The 20,812-nt window shown below is 39.8% G+C and overlaps 1 protein-coding gene across 15 annotated transcripts; it reads right to left on the minus strand.

The window, feature by feature from the left end:
* Positions 1–78: 78 nt before the first annotated feature.
* On the minus strand, positions 79–20,785 carry LOC109562054 (bromodomain-containing protein 8). Of its 15 annotated transcripts, XR_011567699.1 has the most exons (23): positions 20,461–20,707; positions 19,182–19,278; positions 15,148–15,217; positions 13,219–13,268; positions 12,867–12,989; positions 12,671–12,751; positions 12,171–12,235; positions 11,394–11,530; positions 10,642–10,860; positions 10,103–10,247; positions 9,041–9,250; positions 8,374–8,654; positions 7,593–8,045; positions 7,185–7,281; positions 6,933–6,979; positions 5,939–6,153; positions 5,669–5,761; positions 5,413–5,481; positions 4,847–5,024; positions 2,584–2,688; positions 2,064–2,108; positions 816–990; positions 79–456 (listed from the first exon to the last, which is right to left on the minus strand). XR_011567699.1 is itself a non-coding variant. In XM_019964983.2 (22 exons), the coding sequence occupies exons 1-22, from the start codon at positions 20,477–20,479 to the stop codon at positions 397–399; spliced, it is 2,859 nt and encodes a 952-aa protein (XP_019820542.2). In that variant the 5' UTR covers positions 20,480–20,705; the 3' UTR covers positions 79–396. The 15 variants fall into 15 exon arrangements, 13 of the variants coding, with proteins under 13 accessions (XP_019820542.2, XP_019820543.2, XP_019820544.2 ...); XR_011567700.1 differs by lacking the exon at positions 10,642–10,860; XM_019964983.2 differs by lacking the exon at positions 816–990 and having other exon boundaries at positions 20,461–20,705.
* Positions 20,786–20,812: the final 27 nt, after the last annotated feature.

Here is a 20,812-nt window from a genome sequence, read left to right on the forward strand (position 1 = left end):
TAAATGAGATGCAGAACATGCAGAACAAATCAGAAGTTTCACACACCCACTCACATACTCTAAGAACACACCAAAGGCTAGTTTTCTTATCTTTCAGAGTTTATTGTGTACATACACATTTCACAGGTTTTTGTTTTTAAAGTCTGTACACTTCACATGACAGTACAAACTAGCTACAATCTTCTAGCAACACATCAGGACATTAACACAGACCATGATTTTTGCCCTAAAACAGGCAATTGTGCTACTTCAACTCTCTGAGAGAGATTTTCCCAGTATGTCATGTGGCCCAGGCACCTCCTCTTCTGTAACTTCAACTTCTGAAACTGGGCCACCAGCCCAAGCGTTATCTTTACTTCTGTTTCAGGTTCAGTTCAATGCAGATACTCTGAGGCTTCACTTTTTCATCTTCATATCAGCTTCAATGGCACAGCGGCGCCCCCTGGTTCCCCCATCCTAGATGACAGGCAGATAAAGAAAGGAAGTGTGAATGAGTTACCTATGATGTAAGAGAGAAGGTGCAACAAGAATGCTGGGTATTTGGTTTTAGGGGGAAAGAGTGGGGAGAATCAACAGAAAAATCCAGGGAATGAGGGGCATTTATCTGTCCTTCCACAGAGTGGGCTAAAAAGCACCTTCGAGTAGTGTGTGAGAAGAAATAAAGGACAGAGTACCTTGCTCCTGCCCTGGGGTCCCACAGAATGACTGAGTCATCCCACCCAGGCCCCAAATGATGTGCAAAGGAACAAGAAGAGTAAAAGATGGGTGTGAGAGCCAGAAAGGGCAATGGATAGTGAGATTCTTGGCTAACATACCTGTCCAGCTGTTGATCCCTATAAGAAAGGCCTTTCCTGCAGACTGACCCTGGCACTAGTTCCCTAGCACCTCCTGAGTTGTTTTCCATGAGATCAGGACAATCAGAAAGCTTCTTTCCATCTGCTGCTCTCTCCCTGCAGCCCAGCTCCTTCCTCTTGTGCAATACTTTGCTGTCTTCAATAGATAAAAGATTCTATTAACCAGCCTTGCAACAACAAGTCAATTGGTTCGGGATACAGAGTCACTGTTGCAGGCCAGTAAGAAAGAATGCAGACTACAGTGTTCTGTCTGTTGTACAGGCTGAGGCCTGCAGGTAAGATGAGCTAGTGAACACTTCAGCTGGGCCAGGCCATTTTTACATTTCTAATATGCAAGGACTACTTAGAGCTCATGAATACAAGCTGCCTCTGAGACAACATTAAGTATAAAAATAACACCCTTGCATTTGTAGAACACTTTAATTTTTTTTTTCAAGCCAGTTTCACACCTATTATTTCATTTTATCCTCACAACATCCCTGTGAGGTAGGCTGGACAGGTACCTCATTATATTATCTCCATCACACAGATGAGGAAAACAAGGCTCCAAGAGAAAATCCAGTGAGTTTTAAAATTATATGGTTTTCTAGGCTGGTATCCTTTCATTATATCATGAATTAGTGCCTCGTAATGAACACAGTCAACGGTTTGTTCAAATCAGAGAGGAAAAGAAAGAAGTCTATAGGTTAGCTTTATTAAGCTTATCTCTAATTCCACCAGCCACTACTAAAGGTAGAGGTTACTGTTACTGAGATCTTTATCTTAAATTTTACTGGATGTTTATGCATCAGGCATCACTCTTGCAACTTATTATTAGAGGAAAAGGAAAAAAAACCCAAAAATCCCATGCACGGAGTATCTTTTTAAATGCCAGTTAGCAGCTGCTGCTCTGAGCAATCTTCTATTTATAAAAAAAGAACTGCCAAAAGGTGAAGTCAAGAAATGAGGAGCAAGTGCATCCTAGATCCTTACCAAGAATACCTCATTTCAGCTTAGTGAAGTCTTGAAACAGTCCCTACCCAGCCCACACACACACACATGCAGAAAGACAGGAATGCAGGAGAGGCAGTTTCTTATTTGATGACTTGAATAAACAGACGTTTGAGACATTGCCACAGTCTGCACATTGGATTTCCCTCTGCCACCCACCCCCAGCAAGAGCTGAGAATCTTTGTGGCAACACCACCCCTTGCAGCATTCAATACTTACAAAGAGAGAGAGAAGGAAGGCAGGAGAGCCCATGGGGACACTGTCCTGTTAGAGGACAAACAAACACTGATCAGGTTCCACAGAAACTCTCAGCTGCAAGCACCCCAAACCTCAGCACAGAGACACAAGCACCACGCACACAAAGACAAAATTTTAAAACTCAAGAATAAGAGGAAAGAGATCCAAAAGCAATCTGGCCATTATATCTCTGGAATAGGAACTGATGGTCCCCAAATGCTACAAGCTAAGTCATTTCTCCCAACTTGTGAGCACTCTTCCAGAGGAAGTAATAATTCATTCACTCAGCTCACAATTTCTCCCATGTGACTGAGTCTTTCAGTCACAGCAGGTTTCTTCAATGTCTGATGGGAGCAAACAACTACCATTTTAAGATCTTGAGTCTGTATACCACTGGAATGTAGAAGCCTGGCAGTACCAAGTAGTAACATAAGGTTCCTTGGATGCTTCAGACTTCTATCACTGGAACACTGGCACACATGCTCTTCCTTGGTCTCCTCACCTTCTCTGAAGCATCCTGTTTGCGGGTAGAATCTCTGCCTCGAAGACTTTTAGCACTGATCCCAGACTCAGAGGTTTGCATAATCAACTGTGTGGCCAGGAATTGCTGTAGGGAGAAGAAACAGAGTTGGCCCTAGAGACCTGATCCATCAAGGAAGAACGAAGACACTTTAGGCTTTGTAAATAGGACTATGGTATCCTTCTGCAAACACCATTCAAATACATCCACTAATTAGAAGTTTAGCACATTAGGTTTTAATTCTTCTTGGGTATGATAAACAATCAGAAAATGCCAAATGGCTCTAAGTTTTGTTGTTGCTACAATACAGCATCAAAATCTCTATGCTCTGTGTAAAACACAGAACCATACTCAGTTACCTTACAATAACCTATAATGGAAAAGAATTTGAAAAAGAACATATATATTAGGTTGGTGCAAACGTAATTGTGGTTTCAGGCCATGAATTTTTAATCATTATTACCAGGGTCAAACACATCTTTATTGATCAAAATAGGAACCATTACAACAATCAACACATTTTTGCCAATGAGAAATAAAGTTTATTTCTGTAGCATAAAAACTTGTGCTTTGGAATTCAACAAACTCTTGGAGAGCATTTTCTGCCTCCTACTGGTTGTGGAAGCATTTTCCCTACAAAAAGTTGTTGAAATGCTTGAAGAAGTGGTAGTCAGTTGGTGAGAGGTCAGGAGAATATGGCAGATGAGGCAAAACTTCATAGCCCAATTTGTTCAACTTTTGAAGTGGGGGTTGTGTGATCTGCGGTTGGGTGTTGTCATGGATAAGAACTGGGCCCTTTCTATTGACCAATGCCGGTTGCAGGAGTTACAATTTTTGGTGCATCTCATCGATCTGCTGAGCATACTCCTCAGATGTAATGGTTTCACAGGGATTCAGAAAGCTGTAGAGGATCAGAGTGGTAGCAGACCACCAAACAGTGACCATGACCAATTTCTGGTGCAAGTTCAGCTTTGAGAGGTGCTTTGGAGCTTCTTCTTAGTCTAGTCACTGAGCTGGTTGTCGCCTGCTATTGTATAAAATCCACTTTTTGTCACATGCCACAATCCAATCAAGAAATGGTCTGTTGTTGTTGCGTGGAATAAGAGAAGACAACACTTCAAAACGATTTTTTTGATTTGCAGTCAGCTCAGGAGGCACCCACTTATCAAGCTTTTTCACCTTTCCAATTTGCTTCAAATTCTGAACGACCATAGAATGGTCGACGTTGAGTTCTTTGGCAACTTCTCGCATAGTTGTAAGAGAATCAGCTTCCATGATGGCTCTCAATTGGTCATTGTCAACTTTCATTGGCCAGCCACTAAGCTCCTCATCTTCAAGGCTCTCATCTCCTTTACAAAACTTCTTGAACCACCACTGCACTGTATGTTTGTTAGCAATTCTTGGGGCAAATGCGTTGTTGAGGTTGTAAATTGTCTCTGCTGCCTTACGACCTATTTTGAACTCAAATAAGAAAATCACTTGAATTTGCTTTTTGTCTAACATCATTTCCATAGTCTAAAATAAATATAAAACACACGGCAAGTAATGTCATTAGCAAAAAACAAAAAGCAAGAAATGCGCATTAAAATGATGTATAACATAACCACATTTATTTAACAAAATTAAGAATGTATTCCAATATCAAATGGCAAAGTTCAATAATGCAAAACTGCAATTACTTTTGCACCAAACTAATATATATGTAACTGAATCAATCTGCTGTCCACTTGAGACTAACACAACACTGTAAACTAACTATACTTCAATAAAAAAAAAAAAAATCCTTAAAAACAAATCTATATGCTCTAAGAAAGAAAATGAGAGAATAAAACTAGATGAACTGAAGCAACTTAAGTAATCACTAGGCACTAATCACTATCTCTCTGTAGAGACAGACAACATCCCTTTAAGTTCAATACCCAAAGGGTGCCTGGTAATGCAACTACAGGATAGAAGTAGGTTCCCTGCAATGAAAAGGGCTGTCTACCATATACATACTTTATGTCACTTAAAAATATACATTCACCATTTCATAAAAATTTTATTGATATATGCCCAAGAAAAGTAGAATATTTCCTCACAACTCGTTTAGCAAACCAACATGAGAAAACCAACATAAATGCAGCAAGAAGAAAATTGTACTGTGTTCCTGATGGCTATTCCAAGTAAAAATCCCAGCACCCCTTCTTAATATCAACAAATCCTGCTCCTGAATAATTTAAAACACTCAGGATACTCAAAGTACCTGGATCTGCTCCAAAACATCTCGCTGCATTTCTACTGCCATATGGTAGACATCGTGGTCTGAGCTATTATACATCACAGCATTCTGGAACATCAGCATAATGTCACGCTGAAATTCAGCTGTGCTGCGGATCAGTCCATTTTCAATGTTTTTCTTAATAGTTGACAAATCCATAGGCCTAAAAAACAGAGCAGGGGGAAATAGGAGCAGAGAGGGAGAGAGGACTCAACAGGATCTTTGAATATATTATTACCACGTACACTTCCTAATATATACTTTCAGTTCCAGCTGCCAGGACTCAAATATAAAGCCCTAAAACAAGTACTTAACCCCCAAACAAGTACTTAACATAAAAACAAAAAGTCAGTCAAATAAGTATTGAGAAAGGTAATAAAGGGGGTTAATTCTTTTTAGACTCAATGATATAGTCAATAAAATAATTAGTATTCTGTCATCCTTACATCAAATAAAATTTGCTTTACACTTTCTGTCTATAGGAAAGTCCACTAAGACTGGAAAGCTTACAATTCAGGCCAAGTCAGCAGGCTGAATGGGTCATGGCTTACCTCTGTACAATGCTGTGGTAGCCAGGTGCTATGTCATCTGTAACAGGCTGGAGGAAGACATTGGCATACCTGTCCAAAAAGAATTTGGTGCCAATTATTGACTTTTCCTCCAAGAAGCTCAAGTAATGGAACTTGATCTAAAGGACTAAAGGTTTTAAGAGCCAATGCTATCAGTCATATATAAGCCTATTTAGACTTTTCTAGTTACCAAAAGAGCAGGAGGAAACATTCCTATTAACTGGTAAAGCCCACTCACCTATGATTAGCTGCAGCTCTCCATACAAGCATGATGGCTTTCTTCCAGATTTTCTGTGCCTGAATAGCTTCCTGATCCTCACTACAGACAGAGCTGAAATAAAATAGGAGAGTCCCACTTGGTATAAGTAAAAAAAAAAGTTCTAACTATTTATCAAATGTTTGTTCAGGCCAAGAAAGTGAAGATGAAAAAGTAAGACTAAAGAAAAGATCCTCTCCTACTTCTCACCTTCACTGCCTTGACCCCAAAGAAAGAATCGCTAATACTCACAACTGTGAAGAAGCAGGGCTGCTGGGGATGGAGTCTGCCAGTGTGTGGGACTGTAGCGTAGCATTGTGAATGCTAAAGCCATCGTCACTCTCACTCACAGGGGGTTCGTTATCCATTTCTGACAAATAGCCTTCTCCTTGATCTTCTTCCTTAGGCTCCTCTAGGCTTGCCGCTTCACTGACTCCATCTTCCTCCTCATCCTCACCTGGGGCATCCTTAGACATAGTGTGTTCCAGTAAACAAATTGAAAGGAGAGCAAAACTATCTAGCAAAGCATCATTAAACATGATCTGTCTTTTGGGTTAGATCAGTTCTAGGAAATGGCCTCACACTATTTCCTGACTGAGCCCTCTATCACTTATACTAGCATCTACTTACAGATACTGATTGATCAAGTAACTTAGAACCTGGACAAAGAATAAGACCCAGGATCTTTTTAAAAGGAAGAAAAAAAAAAGCTACTTACTTAAGACTAAGCTAAGAGGCGTTCCTTCTTTCCCCTTGCTCTTGAGAGGAACTCTGACCCTGGGTACAAATTATCAAAAATAGTTTTTATTTTGTGTCTCATCTGATGGAGCAAGCTCACATCACATTACTTTAAGTCTGTTTGTTACTACCGCTTTAGTAATTCTAAAAAGAAAACTTTGGATGACTTTCTCTGTATAGTATAATTAATAATCTGATTTCCTACATGCTCTCCCTGGCTCTGGTATCCCTACTCACTCCAAATCTTCTGAATGTATCAAAGCTTCTCTGTGCATTATATGCAAAGAAGGGTCTGTGTGATAGTCATAAACTCTTTCAAATAGGAAGCACATGTTGCCACAGTATTCCCACTATGCCTAACTGTCCACTGCAGCTTTTCCCCATGCAACTCCTTAACCAGTCTCATCTCAGAGAATAAAGATGTGAGTTTACTGAAATTCATTAAAAAGGTAGTGCTATAGGGAAATCTAGTCACACAGCAAGAGGAATAAAGAAAAGTCTGAAATACCTTTATCTGGCTTCCAAAAATAGTCCCTGATTCTTCTTTCAATGAGTCTGCAGAGGAGAGAAAGACTACCTGAAGATTTTTCCACCTTAGCCCTCCCCTTCCTATGGACAATAATCCCCTGCAGCTCTCCTTTCCACGCTGACCTACTCTATCTCCTCTACTTGCCCACAACCCACAATCCCTCAGAAGCCAAAGCAAATGATTTAAAGTTAGTTACAGAGTACATATTTCCTGGCTTTATTATTTATTTACCTGACATTTCAAACTTGTGCTGAGTCTCTGCCTCTAAAGGATCTTCAATGGGATTTGAGACAACATGTGATGGAGACAACATGCTTTCAGGGGATGCCTGAAGACCAAAAAAGAATAAGTACCTTAAGTCCTGGTAAATCACTATAGCTTCTACTTTATTCTTCAATGATAATGAAACTATACAAGAAATTCTAAGTCTTACCTATGAAATATGATTCTAATGGTCACCTTAATATGAACAGGGTTAAGTAAATATATATAGCACTGATCATACCTATGGGTTTTGGACACCAACATGTAAGAACGCAGGAATACAATAGGAAAACCAAAGGCCCAAACTGTCACTTCTTACATAAGGTGTAACTCTACCCTCTCCCAACCCACTGCCAAACCCCTGATCTTAAATACCTCTGTCTTCACTGCTGTAAGCGGAGTCTCATCACCTTTCCTACTGGAAACATCTGCTTCAGTAATTTCTCCAGTTGCTATACTTCTGGGTTCCTCGTCTAAGTCCTGACTCCTGAGTTCTGGTGGCTCCATATTTGTGGCTGGAACAACTCCAGATACCATTTCAGCCCCTGAAATGCCTTGCTCTGGTTCTGCAGGTTCCATTTTGATCTCAACACCAGGCTCCCTGATGTCCACCAGTTCGTGGATTCCTTTGCTTTCTGTGTCTTCAAAGTCCAGCCTCTCTTGCTTGACTGTCATCTCTGGTGCAGGGAGAGGTACTGGCTTATCCCGTTCCTGCTGGATAGAGTGCTCCCAGGGGCCAGGGAGTGACTGGGGATCATCATTCTCTTCACAGAATGACAGAGCTGCTTCCACTGCGGCCACATCCAGCACTTCGGGATGATCATCTACCTGTCCCATAATACATACACTGTTGAAGTCACAAAAAGAAGCCCAAGTCCCTCAATTCATTAGCACCCAATGAGATGGCCTGAATCTGAGCTTCTCTCTCCATCTCCTCCAGGTAGAAGAAGCAACCAATGTACAGGAACATGTCTGGTGCAAACCAGTAGGTTAGGCAGATGACTAGTATGTCAGCAACAAAGGGCTTTGGGACTAGAGACGGAGATGGGAGGAAGCAGGAGAGCTGTTTATGAAATTCTTACTGCAAGGAGAAGCTGAGGAGAGAAGTCTATGTAGGACCCATGAAACATTCCTTGGGGCTTTGCTGAATAGTTACCTTGTCCTCGATGATGGCAATGATGTCCCCAACAGTTTCAAAATCCAGCTCTTCACCTGTGTAAGACACTGCAATATCCATCTTCTCAGCCAGATCTAAATCTTCCTTCCCATCAATGCTGGGGGCCTTTGATCCTCCAGGGGCCTCTGCTACCCCTGATCGGAAACACTCTTCTTTGATAGAATTGATGATCATGGAGATTTCATTGCTATCCATGGAAACAGTCACAGTATGTGGATCCCCCACAGCCTCCATGGGAACACAGGTGTCAGGCTGACTCACTGAATAACAGGAAAAGAAAACCATCTCAGAAGCTTGTTATCAACTGCCCAACTGGAGATCACGGCAAAGCTTAGACAGATGTCAAGTACCCATACACTTAAGCTCAGTAGAAGTTATCTTACATCTGCCTATGTTTTCTTCTCCTCAGTTTTATCTAGAAAGGTGAGAACACATTCTCAAGCCCACTTACATGTGTACACTTAGTCTTTTTCACCAATGAATAAATGCCCACCCACTTCTTCTCATATCCTTGTTTTTCTAAGGATAAAGATAGTACATGTCTACAGAGAACAGAAGCTAATGCTCTTGGTCACCTTTCTCTAAATGAAGCTCAAAATGAAATTCTGGATCTAGTTGCTGCTCAGGGCGTGGGTCAAGGACGCACCTGGAGCTACACTCTCAGGAGTGGAGACAGCCGGAGCAGAGGATGGTGCTGGCAGCGCAGGCATCATGACAATGGTAGCCTGGGATACAGATTCTACAGGGGGTGCCACAAGTTTAACTGGAGGTTCACTGGCAACAGTAGTGAAGGAAGCAAGAGGTGTGGTGAACTGTGTAGGACCAGCTTCTAAAAGCCGGGAAAGAGTGGGAGTACCTAACAGACAAAGAGGCACACAAACGAGGTAAGAAGAAAGCACATGAACAAGAAGCAAATAATAGCCACTTTAAGACTCAACCAAGGAAATTTTTAGTCTCAAAGGATGAAAGCAACTCCTCTGTTAAATGAGCTCATTATCTATATCCTTACTTTTCCAAATCTTACTTAAGATCTTCTGCCAAGTTAGGAATGACTCAAAGCACTAGAATACACAACTCATATGAAAGATGAGGGGCAATTTAAAAACAAACAAACAAACAAAAATGGTATGAATAAATCTGTCACTTCTACTGAAGTTAAGCATGCTATAAACCACTCAAATGTAACATCACTCAAACACCAAAATCTAACATTTGGCATTTTATAAAACTATTTTTTGCTTTACATTTTCTACCTCATTTAATTCTTACTACATCCTTGAGAACTATGTATATTGCAACTAATAGAAAATTGAGATTCAAGAGTTAAAGTTATCTATCCAAAGTCACAAACCCAGGGCATGGCAGGCCTGAAACTTGTTAAGTCTAGCGTTTTAGTTCCAAATCTTGTCTCCCTATACTATAGTCTCAGGTATCCCTAGCACCCTTCTGTGATTTTGCACCTTGACCATTAACTTCACTATTCTTAATACAATCTATACCATGTTCATCTAAGATATTCAGTATTTTGAAGATGAAATGGATTTATAATTTTGAGCTCCATGTGGCTTAAGAGGTAATGCAGCTCCAAAGCTGGGCTTTAAATCTAGGATTCACAGTTGCTTAATAACAAAGGCTAGAAACCAAGGGCAATCAATGCCATGTTCAACATTTCTAATACAAAGTAGATAACGGAAAAGTAGTGGCTTACCTGAGGCAGCAGGGGAGGCTGCAACAGTGCTGGGTGTTTGCTGCATCTCCCCACCATGTATCATGGGAAGGACCCCGCCTACCTCCAAGAGGACACCTGTACTGTTCAGGTGGCCAGAAGCCACAGCCATTTCACTCTCATTGACCTACCAGGGAAGAACAGAGGCGAAGGCTACACTCAAGCTTTCCTTTATTACCACTTCCCAAAAAAAGCTCCAGCAGTTGGCCAAACTTCATGAAACTAAAAGTTAATATCCAAAGAAAATAATTGCAGACCCAGGGGAAACTCTAATTTTCAAATCTTATGAACAAGAGTTCTCTGGAGAAGAGAACCAAAATAATTATGGTTTCAGTTACCTCAGGACCCAAGGATACTATCAACTACTTGTTTTGTTTTTAAATTAACATTTAACTAGGAGATCTCTTCCTCTTTTGAACTTTTTTTCCATGTATATTTTAGGTTATATTTTAGGTCCCGGGCACTCCCTTCCAAATTACTAAATCACCACAGCTCTCAAACACCCACAGAAGTCTCCATACCAGTCTGGGGCTAGTAGGCAGGAGGCTGCCCTTCTTCAAGAGCTCTGACAGCAGAGGGGAAGGGGGTGGAGTTGCTTTCTGTCCAAGCATCTTTTTCTGGGGTGAATCATCTGTTACTGGGGTCATGGGGGCTTCTAAGGGTGCAGAGCCTGGAGGAAGGGTGTCAGGAATTCCAGGAAACGAGGTGACTGGGGTACTCGGCAAAGTCCCAGGGGTTACCTAAGAGACAACAGAGAACCTTTATCTGACTTCTCAAACTCAGGAAGGTTCCTTACTAATCTGGATGGGTTAGTGTATCTAACTATTACTTTATTAGTCCTGAGTGGAACTGCCCAGAAACCCTCAACCCCTCTTGCTCTTAATCACATCTTCCTCCCCCGCAAATTTTTCTCTTCCACCCACTCAAACCCAAAATGACTCAATCTTTCCACCCAACTTGCCTTTTATAAACTCCTTACCCACTACCAATACTGTATTTACAGAGAAGTCATCCTATATTTCAGCAAGAATTTCATAAGACCAGTATACAAGTAACTCCTTAACTTAGTCTTTTACCTATTTCTAAAAATGGTTCAAAAGGCTCAATGTTTTTAGGTCCATTCTTATCCTAAAGCACAGAACATGATGAGTCTTCAGCATTCAGACCAAGAGAGGAAACTGTCTCTAAGCCAAAAGTGGTTTCCTCATTACTCAGCTCTCAGCTGGCTTATTGCCCCTTGCTGATCAATTCCTGTGGATGGTAATATACTCACCCCAGAGGCGGCCTCTTCCATAGTGGTTGCAGACAAGTCCCCAAGTGGATAATCACCTCCAGGGGAGGCAGAATCTATAGGAGAGCGGACCATCACAGTAGGTAACCTCCGAGGGGGTGTTTTTACTGCTTGACGGGCTAGAACATAAAAAAGAATGATTTCTGTCTTCAAGAGTAAAAAAATAAAACTAGACTCTACTCTGCTATTATACAACAAAAGACAAATAGAGATGTTGTATTATTAAAGCAATGTTAAGAATCTAGATTAGAAAGCTTTCTTTCCAAGTTTTTAGCCTAATTTTTCCTATGAGCAAATTCGTATACCCCAAAGGTTCCTAGAGTAGGAAAGCAGTTTAAACATCCCTCAGTATCCCCTACAACAACTTGAGATTCTGCTTAAACAAGGAAAGACCTTATTCGTTCACAGCATGCATTCCTAGAGTTATAAATGCTTAAGTTCCTTCCCTTATCCAGTGACTGAGCTATTCTCAAGCTTTTTACAGAATCTGACTTCTAAAACCTTGTTTATGTTCAGTAGGTTATTATCAGGCTTTTGTACTTAAAAGTCAAAAGGTCTAGTGAGTTGTGAATAGAGCTCACTTTCTAAGAGCTTCTTCCTGGACACAAACGGACACTTTTATTCTGATGAAAGAGAAGATGACAGAGGAAAGTGTGCAAGTAAATTGGAATCAGTGGATTCCGTGTTAACAAATATTTTTCGACTGCCATCAACATGCCGTACTGTACAGTCAACTGCTAGTCATTAGGTTCACCTTACCCTGATATGCTGCATCTGTAGCCTTCCTCTTTACTTCAGCCTCCTCTTCTTCCAGTTTCTTTTTCCTAAAGAGAAAATTAAGGGTTAGATCCTAGCTGACTCTAGCTCCTCCACAATTCATAGTGCCCTCACAAGGAAATGTTTTTTTTGCCAGGCTAGCTCTTTTTAGAGGAAAAGCCTAAAGGAAAAAAAAAAAACCCCACAAACTTTATCAGCAAAATAGGGAAGTTTGAGTATACTACCTAACTACCAGTTCTTTACCCGGCAAACTAGAGCCACTTTTAAGTTAGAACTAAGTTATATTCTCACAGTGAAATGTTCTATCACATTACCTTCTAAGACTCACCACCCCCTCCCAGCTTCCAGGCCACTCTGCAGCTGTGCCTTTCCAAAAATCTCCCAAGTCTAAAGGGGTGGCAGATGTAGGAAATAAGCCAGATTACTTAAGGAGTAAAGAGGGCAAAAAAGAGAAGTATAGATGGAAAAATAATATAACCCACATCGCAATGTCATTGCAAAGTTCATCCAGTCTGCTGTCCATGTGCCCAGCTTGAATTAGTTCTGCATCTCTTTTCAGTCGTCTGTAGGATGAGAGGTGGGTAAACTAGGTTTTTTAATCTATTCAAAAATTTCTGACTAGAGTAAGTTAGCCCCATTTGTCTCTCCCAACCATTTTGCATTCTCTCTGATAAGTACCTATATTTTTCCTGGGTTTCTTTTATCACTTTCTTTAGTTCCTCAACTCGCTCAGCAGTCAGTTTCCGAACAATGACATCTTCAACGGTTTCTACCACTTCTCCCTTTTCACCCCGTTTCCGTCTATGGAAAATTAAAAAAAACAAACACACAGACTTGAATAAGAACATTATTTCTACCCCCACTTGCTTTCTTTGAGGCTTCTCCACCACCTAACCAAATATTACTACTACTGTATTTTTACAATTTTATCATACCATAATATAAATAATTTCTTTAAAAAAAAGCAGACTTCTATAGTAAATATTCTCCACTAAAGAGATATGGTTCAAATGCCTGGCTCTGTACTCACTTTGGGGTCTCAGTGGTCTCTAGAAGCTCTGAGTACTGGGAAGCACAGTGCTGTGGAAAAAAGTGAAAAAATGATGACCAAGCCTAAAACCGGACAACCTTTTAAAATTTCAACATGTTACACTAAGGTTTAGACAGGAGAGCTATATTTAAGGCATGAGTAGCTTCTAGGAGGACAAATTACTTTGCAATCAAATCAGTTAAAAATAATCAATACCATAATACAGAATACAAATATGTATTTGTATAATACATAATATAAATTCTGGCATGGAATTTGTGTATTTGGGGAAAGACAAGCCACGAGCCAATATTTGTATCTAATATCTACTGAGTAGTTACTATATACATGGCACACAATGGCAACCCACTCCAGTACTCTTGCCTGGAAAATCCCATGGACGGAGGAGCCTGGTAGGCTGCAGTCCATGGGGTCGCTAAGAGTCGGGTACGACTGAGTGACTTCACTTTTACTTTTCACTTTCATGCATTGGAGAAGGAAATGGCAACCCACTCCAGTGTTCTTGCCTGGAGAATCCCAGGGACAGTGGAGCCTGGTGGGCTCCCGTCTATGAGGTCGCACAGAGTCGGACACGACTGAAGTGACTTAGCAGCAACGGCAGCAGTGCTAAATGTTTTCTAGGTATTATCTCAACAAAATCTTTGAAACAAGCTTGAATCAACTTTTATCTCTATTCTACAAATCAGAAAAACTGAGGATCATGGTTCAAAGTTTTAAGTAAAATCATATTAAACTCAGATCTACCTAATGTACAAGACGGCGCTTTTCACTCTATGCTACACTGAAAAGAACAGTTTGTAATAGTGTGAGCGTACATGGATGGATTGGCAAATACTGAGAAAAAGGAAAAGTATTCTCAACTACTCTTCATGGTACAAAAGCCTTGTGATTTAAAAGGGCAGGACCTGGTCACAGTGGTCAGAAAGACCATCACTAAAAACTTTACAAATAATAAATGTTAGAGAGGGCATGGAGAAAAGAGAACCCTCTAACACTATTGTTGGAAATGTAAATATAGAAAACAGTATAGAGGTTCCACAAAATATGAAAAATAGAACTATCATATGATCCAGTAATCCTACTCTGGGGCATATATCTGGACAAAACTACAATTTGAAAATATATATGCACCTCTATGTTTATAGCGGCACTATTTACAACAGTCAAGACATGAAAACAACCTTAATGTCCATCAACAGATGCATGGATAAAGAAAATGAAGTGTGTGTGTGTATGCACATAATGGAATTATTCCTCAATCATAAAAAAGAATGAAATAATGCCATTTGCAGCAACAAGGATAGAATCAGAGATCATACTAAGCAAAGTAAGTCAGAAAGAGAAAGACAAATACCATATGATATCATTTATATGTAGAATCTAAACTACAATACAAATGAATGTATGTATGAAACAGAAACAGATTTCCAGATACAGAGAACAGACTTGTGGTTATCAGGGGGAGGGTGTGGAGGGGAGAAATTAACACATTGTAAATCAACTATACGTCAATAAAATTTAAAAAAGAAACAAACATAAGAACAAATAAAAAAGCAAGATGTTGTCATTTAGTTACCAGGTTGTGTCAAACTCTTTTGCGACCTGATGAACTATAGCCCGTCCAGGCTCCTCTGTCCATGGGATTTCCCAGGCAAGAATACTGGAGAGGGCTGCCATTTCCTTTTCCAGGGGCTCTTCCCGACCGGGGGCCCAACCCATATCTCCTACATTGGCAGGCGGATTGTTTACCACAGAGCAACCAGGGAAGCCCAAATGAGCAAAATACTTAAAGACAAAAAAAAAAGGGGGGGGGGGGTAGAAAAGGAGGGGGTGGGGAGCAGGACCTGGAAGGGAACCCACTTTACATCTCAAAAAGTGCTCTAAAAGAACATGTACTTGGGAACTTACTTTTTGAGAGAACCAGTCTGGAGGGCGGCCAGGTTCTGCAAAGGGCTTGATTGCTCTGCTAACTGATACCCTACAAAATGAGAAAAGCATCACACACTAAATTGAAAAAAAAGAGAGAGAAGGTATATATCCACAGTTCAAGGTTTAGAGTACAAAATCTGGGGAAAAAACTGCTACTGGGAAACATTCTGGAATACATGACTATGGCAAAGGACACAGCTACTGAAAAGTCATTTTGGAGGGCAAGTATCACTGATAAACAGTTTCCCTACATGATGTATTTCCTGAGTGAAGTGAAGGTATTAGGACCTACACTAAGGTATCATTTCTGTTCATTTGGGAAATTTTTTCTTTGGTTCTTTTAGAAAATATCTGTCTTTTGAGAAGCAATATTCCAGACTCCCAAAAGTTATCTTTTGATCTACTAATACAGTTCTTAAGAACATAATATAAGAAAATAATTTCACAAAAGAAGCACCAGGAAGAAGGCATGGACATCCTCCCCACAATAACCACAAGTGTGCTGATCAGACTGATGAACAGTTAGGTTTTTTCTAAATGACTGTAACAGCACATTTAACTTATGGTACTTCTCAAGAAAATATTACACCCATAAAAATAACTATGAAATATATGTGGTGATACAGAACATATTCATAACAATATTTACTGAAAAAAAAAGACACGATTTTCTGCTATGATGCACTTATATGACCTTTTAAAAAGCTAAGAGATATAAAGAAAAAGGAAGAAAAGGCAAAAATGAAAACAGACTGAAATGGCTTGAAGCAAGAGTGTGAAGGGGCTTCAACTTTGTCTATTTCTTTAAAAAGATCTGAAGGAAACACGACAAAACATTAGGATTTGTTAAATCCAGGTACCAGATACACGGGCACTCTATATTATTCTGCCTACTTCTCTATGAGGTTCAAGTATTTCACAACTTTAAGAAGAAGACTTTTAAATTCTGTGTTGGGATAATGGTTTCACAGAGTTAGTTTATAAAAAAATTCACTTTAACATTGTTATGTAGACAACTATCAGCAAAAAATAAAGTCTGATCCATAACAAACTTTCTTTAAATCAAAAAAAGCCTCCAAATCAAGATTTAAATATTTTTTAAAATGTACACAAAAGTACTAGGGAAAAAAAAGGACAAGTATTTTATAACCTTGGACTAGGGAAGAACTTTCTAATTAAGTCACAAAATCCAGGAGCTATAAGAGAAAATTTTTAATAAATAAACTGTATTTTTAAGACCCTTAATGTAAAAATACTACATCAAGTAAAGCCAAATAGCACACTAGTTTTTTAAAAATGTACCCCAAGATGTAGATAAATGGCTAATCTCCCTAATATATAAGGAGCCACCTTCACCCTCCCCACCCCACCAGTAAAATTAAAGAGAAAGACTAATAGGTAGAAAAATGGGAATAGTTTACAGAAAAGCAAATACAGGTGTCTTTTTAACAGAAGACATTTAACTTCACTCATCATAGGACAGATGCAAGTGAAAGATATGAGAACTGTTTCAAAGTTTTGATCTTATACTGTCAATGATCAAAAATACGTAACAACACATTCTATGAGCCAAGGCATAGAAAAATAGGTATAACATATCACCAATGGGAGTATAAACTGAAACAAATCTCTGAGTAGGGCAACTGAAATGCTTAACAAATTTTTTTAACTTATATGTTCTTTGAATCCATAATTCCACTTTCAGTTTGTCTAAGATACAAATCCACACATAACTATACAACGCTCTATTTCTATTAGCATATGTCCATCAACAGAGTTCTAGTTAAATAAATTATGGTATATCCATAAAACAGTATCATGCAGCTGTTTAAAAAAGAGCTAGATATTCATATGAAGATATACAATGATCTATAAGGTACAATACTAAGGTGAAGGGGAAAAAAAAGGCAGCAGTGCCAAAGTAAAGTAAAATGTGCATAGTATGTAACCAGTTGTGTTTATTTTGAGAAAGATCTTTATTTGCTTTACACAGCAGTAAAAATTACATACTATACATTGCGTGAATGCATGAGTGCTCAGTCATGTCCAACTCCATGGACTGTAGCTCATTAGGCTCCTCCATCCATTTAATTTCCCAGGCAAGAATACTGGAGAGGGTTGCCATTTCCTACTCAGGGCCACTTGTGTTTAAAGAAGAGAGAAAAGGTGGTCCAATGGTTAAGAATCTGTTTGCCAATTCAGGGGACACAGGTTCAGTTCCCACTGTGCAAAGATTCCACATGTCATGGGGCAACGAAGGCCCTGCCTTCAGAGCCCAGACTCTGCAACAAAATAAGTCACCATAATGCACACTGCAAGGAAAAGCAGCCTCCGCTCTCAGCAACTAGAGAAAGCCCATGCACAGCAACTAAGACCCAGCGCAGCCAAAAATACAGGATTTTTTTTTTAAAGGAGAGGAAAAAAGAAAATATTTATTTGTTCAAGTATAAAATTTAATGGCAGAGAAACACACAAGGAACTGCTAATCCTGGGAGATAAGATACAGATGTGTACCATTTTGAATTTTGAACTTTATGTCTTAATAACCTCCTCAAAACATAAATACAATTTTAAATTTCAAACTTTTACTTAAGTGTTCTTATATTTTTTAAAGAAAAATGTAATAAAATATACATATTGAGTTCTATTTCAATCCAGTTTACTTGATATTAATATTTTGTATAAAAATGAGTTCAGTTTATATTTAAGTTATATTTAAGTTCAATCTGAGATTCGTCAAATTACCATGTTTTGTTTTGTCGGGGTTTACCAGCTCAAGAATAGCTGCTACCTAGAGTATTCTGGTTTCCTCTTTGAAAAGTTATTTGAAAAATATATAGAATTGTAGAAGTGTTACATGTGATCAGTAATGGTGCTTTCATAAACTCATTTGAATGGTTAAAGTAGTAGAGATAAACCCTACAAATGCAAATTTATTAAGTAATTTGAACACTTAAGACAATTAAAAGGTATCTTTAGATACTAAGAGAAAAAAAGAGGGGGGGGTGGGGGGAACAAATGTTAAAAATGAGAGTATGTCCTGGTAGAAAAAAAGACTGGAAAACACACACAGTCCTACTTTCTGGTACTTAAAAGACATGATGCTGGGAAAGACTGAAGGCGGGAGGAGAAGGGGACAACAGATGAGATGGCTGGATGGCATCACCAACTCAATGGACATGAGTTTGAGTAAACTCTGGGAACTGGTAATGGACAGGGAAGTCTGGTGTGCTGCATCCCATGGGGTCACAGAGTCAGACACGACTGAGCAACTGAACTGAACTATGATCCAGCAATTCCACTCTTTCAAGAAAAATGAAAACATGCCTGCACAAAAGCTTGTACACAAATGTTCACAGCAGCATTAATTATAATATTCAGAAAAGTAAAAATAACCCAAATGTTCATCAACAAATGAACAAAATGTAGTAAACCCATTTTGTAAACAAGGAACTACAATTTCCTCAAAACAAAGAACAAAGTACTGATACATACTCCAGCATGAACCCTGAAAGCATTATGCTAAGTGAAAGAAGCCAGCCCCAGAGTACCACAAAGTATATGATTCCATCTATATGAAATGATCAGAATAAGCTATAGAGAGACAGAAAGTAGATGAGTGGTGAGGGAGGAGGAAATATTAGAGAGGTAAAGAGATTTGTAGAGTGATTGCTTAAGGGGTAAGAGGTTTCTTTTCAAGTGTATTTAAAATGTAAAATTAGACTCTAGCGCTGGTCCTATTACAGATATATATTAAATTCTATGAATTTAATAAATAAAATTATATTAATAAGTTTTAATAATTTTAATAAATTAAATTCTGTGAATATACTGGGAATTCTGTGAATATAATTTTATGACATGTGAATTGCATCTCAAGAAGGCTGTTAAACAAATGCTGCTTAAAGGTTAACTACTGGAATCCACCTGTATTTACATGAAGGAAAAAAAAACAAAAAACAAAAACCAACGGTTTCTAATACCCAAGGAAGCAGACATCCTAGATACCTTACCAATTTTGATCGCCACTCCTCATGACAGAAGACGCTAAACACAGCTTTTCTCGGATGGACCATGGCTCTGTAGGGCCAGTACTCAGCAGCTTATGTTCTGAAAGGAAAGATTTAGAGACAACCACTGAGGCACTAACTCTAAGCCCCAAAGGGAGGATTAAAAGTTTAATACAAAAATGTCCTAACCTGTAAGGACAAAGTGAGCCACTATCACCAAATCTTGATTTTCACCTCTCTAGTAACACCACCACTAGGATGGTGCCTATTCATTGCATGAGAACTGCACTTGATTATCTGGCAAAACATTTTTCTTTAAATGCCATGGTTACTCTACCATATTTAAAAAAAAAAAAAAAAAAAAGTCAAGTTAATTTAGGGCAGTTCTTCCAAAAAACCCAGTTTTAAGAATACTTTATTCCAGGAACTTCCCCAGTGGTTAAGTCTGTGCCTTTTCACTAGCGGGGACATGGGTTTCATGATCCTGCCTACCACCAACCTCCCCGCCCTGTTCTGGCAAAAAAAAAAAAAAAGAATGCTTTATTCCAATGTGCACCCAGGCCTTATTTCCCAGGATTCCGAGCGGCCAACCCCCGCTACTGCCCCGCCTCCTTCTTAGCATAAACTTGTTTACTTCTCTCTGTTACACCCGTTTCCCTCAAGCTGTTAGGCCTAAGAGACCTTCTCAGTCCCTGAAACAGGGCAAAATGGCTGAGATACACGAAATGCATTTTTTCCCTAGTGGCAGAAAAAGCTCATGATTAACATGCCCCATTTCTCTGTGAGTACAGGCCTCACAAATGTTCGCCAGAAAATGACAGTTTGGGACCCCGGGCACTCCATATGGTTCACAGTATCTCTGTCCGCACGCCGGAGCCTCTAAGGCACCTTTTTTCCCTCTCACCCCGCAAAGCTGACAAACATACAAGAATTCTCTTGGGCTGCTTTTCGCAAAGCTCCGTGGCCTTGCACACCACAACTACAGAGGAGCACTCATCGTGGCAACTAGAGAACAGTCCACGGGAAGCGACGAAGACCCAGCGCAGCCAATAAAAATTCTAAAAACAAAAAAACTCCGCAGCCTTACTGAAATACAAGACTTCACGCTTCTGGGCCCTCAACCCCCAACCGCTGGCCTTAACAGCGCCGCTCAAGCCCAAGTCTCTGACGGCTCTGGGCTCTCAGGTAAATCACTGCTTCTACTCCCTGAGAGTGTGACAAATCTGTTGCCTGGCCTTGGTTCTACAAACACCTTCCACGCAAAAGCAAGGCAAATACTTACTGCCCGTTCCCGTCGCCATCTTGGCCCCGACGTCTCCAACCCCCGAAGGAAGATTTCTGGCTGAATTGAAGCCCAAGGAATTCTGGGAAATAGAGTTCCAGCGTTTATTCGCGGTGCATCCTGGGAAATGTAGCCCCCTGTCCCCACCCTAAGATGAACTAGCGCCCAAAATCAGGTATTCTTGTGAGTTCCTGGGAAGGAATGTGCGAAAGAACAGAGAATGGTGGCTGAAGCCTTAGGATTTCCTTCAGGCTTTTTAGAAAAGAAATGCCTAGGGTTCAAGAAAAACTGATAAACCGAAGTTCCAGTTGACGCAGCTCCAAAATCCGACAGTTGGTAACCCGTCCCACAT

The sequence above is a fragment of the Bos indicus genome, chromosome 7, assembly GCF_029378745.1.
Source record: "Bos indicus isolate NIAB-ARS_2022 breed Sahiwal x Tharparkar chromosome 7, NIAB-ARS_B.indTharparkar_mat_pri_1.0, whole genome shotgun sequence".
NCBI classification, from domain to species: domain Eukaryota; kingdom Metazoa; phylum Chordata; class Mammalia; order Artiodactyla; family Bovidae; genus Bos; species Bos indicus.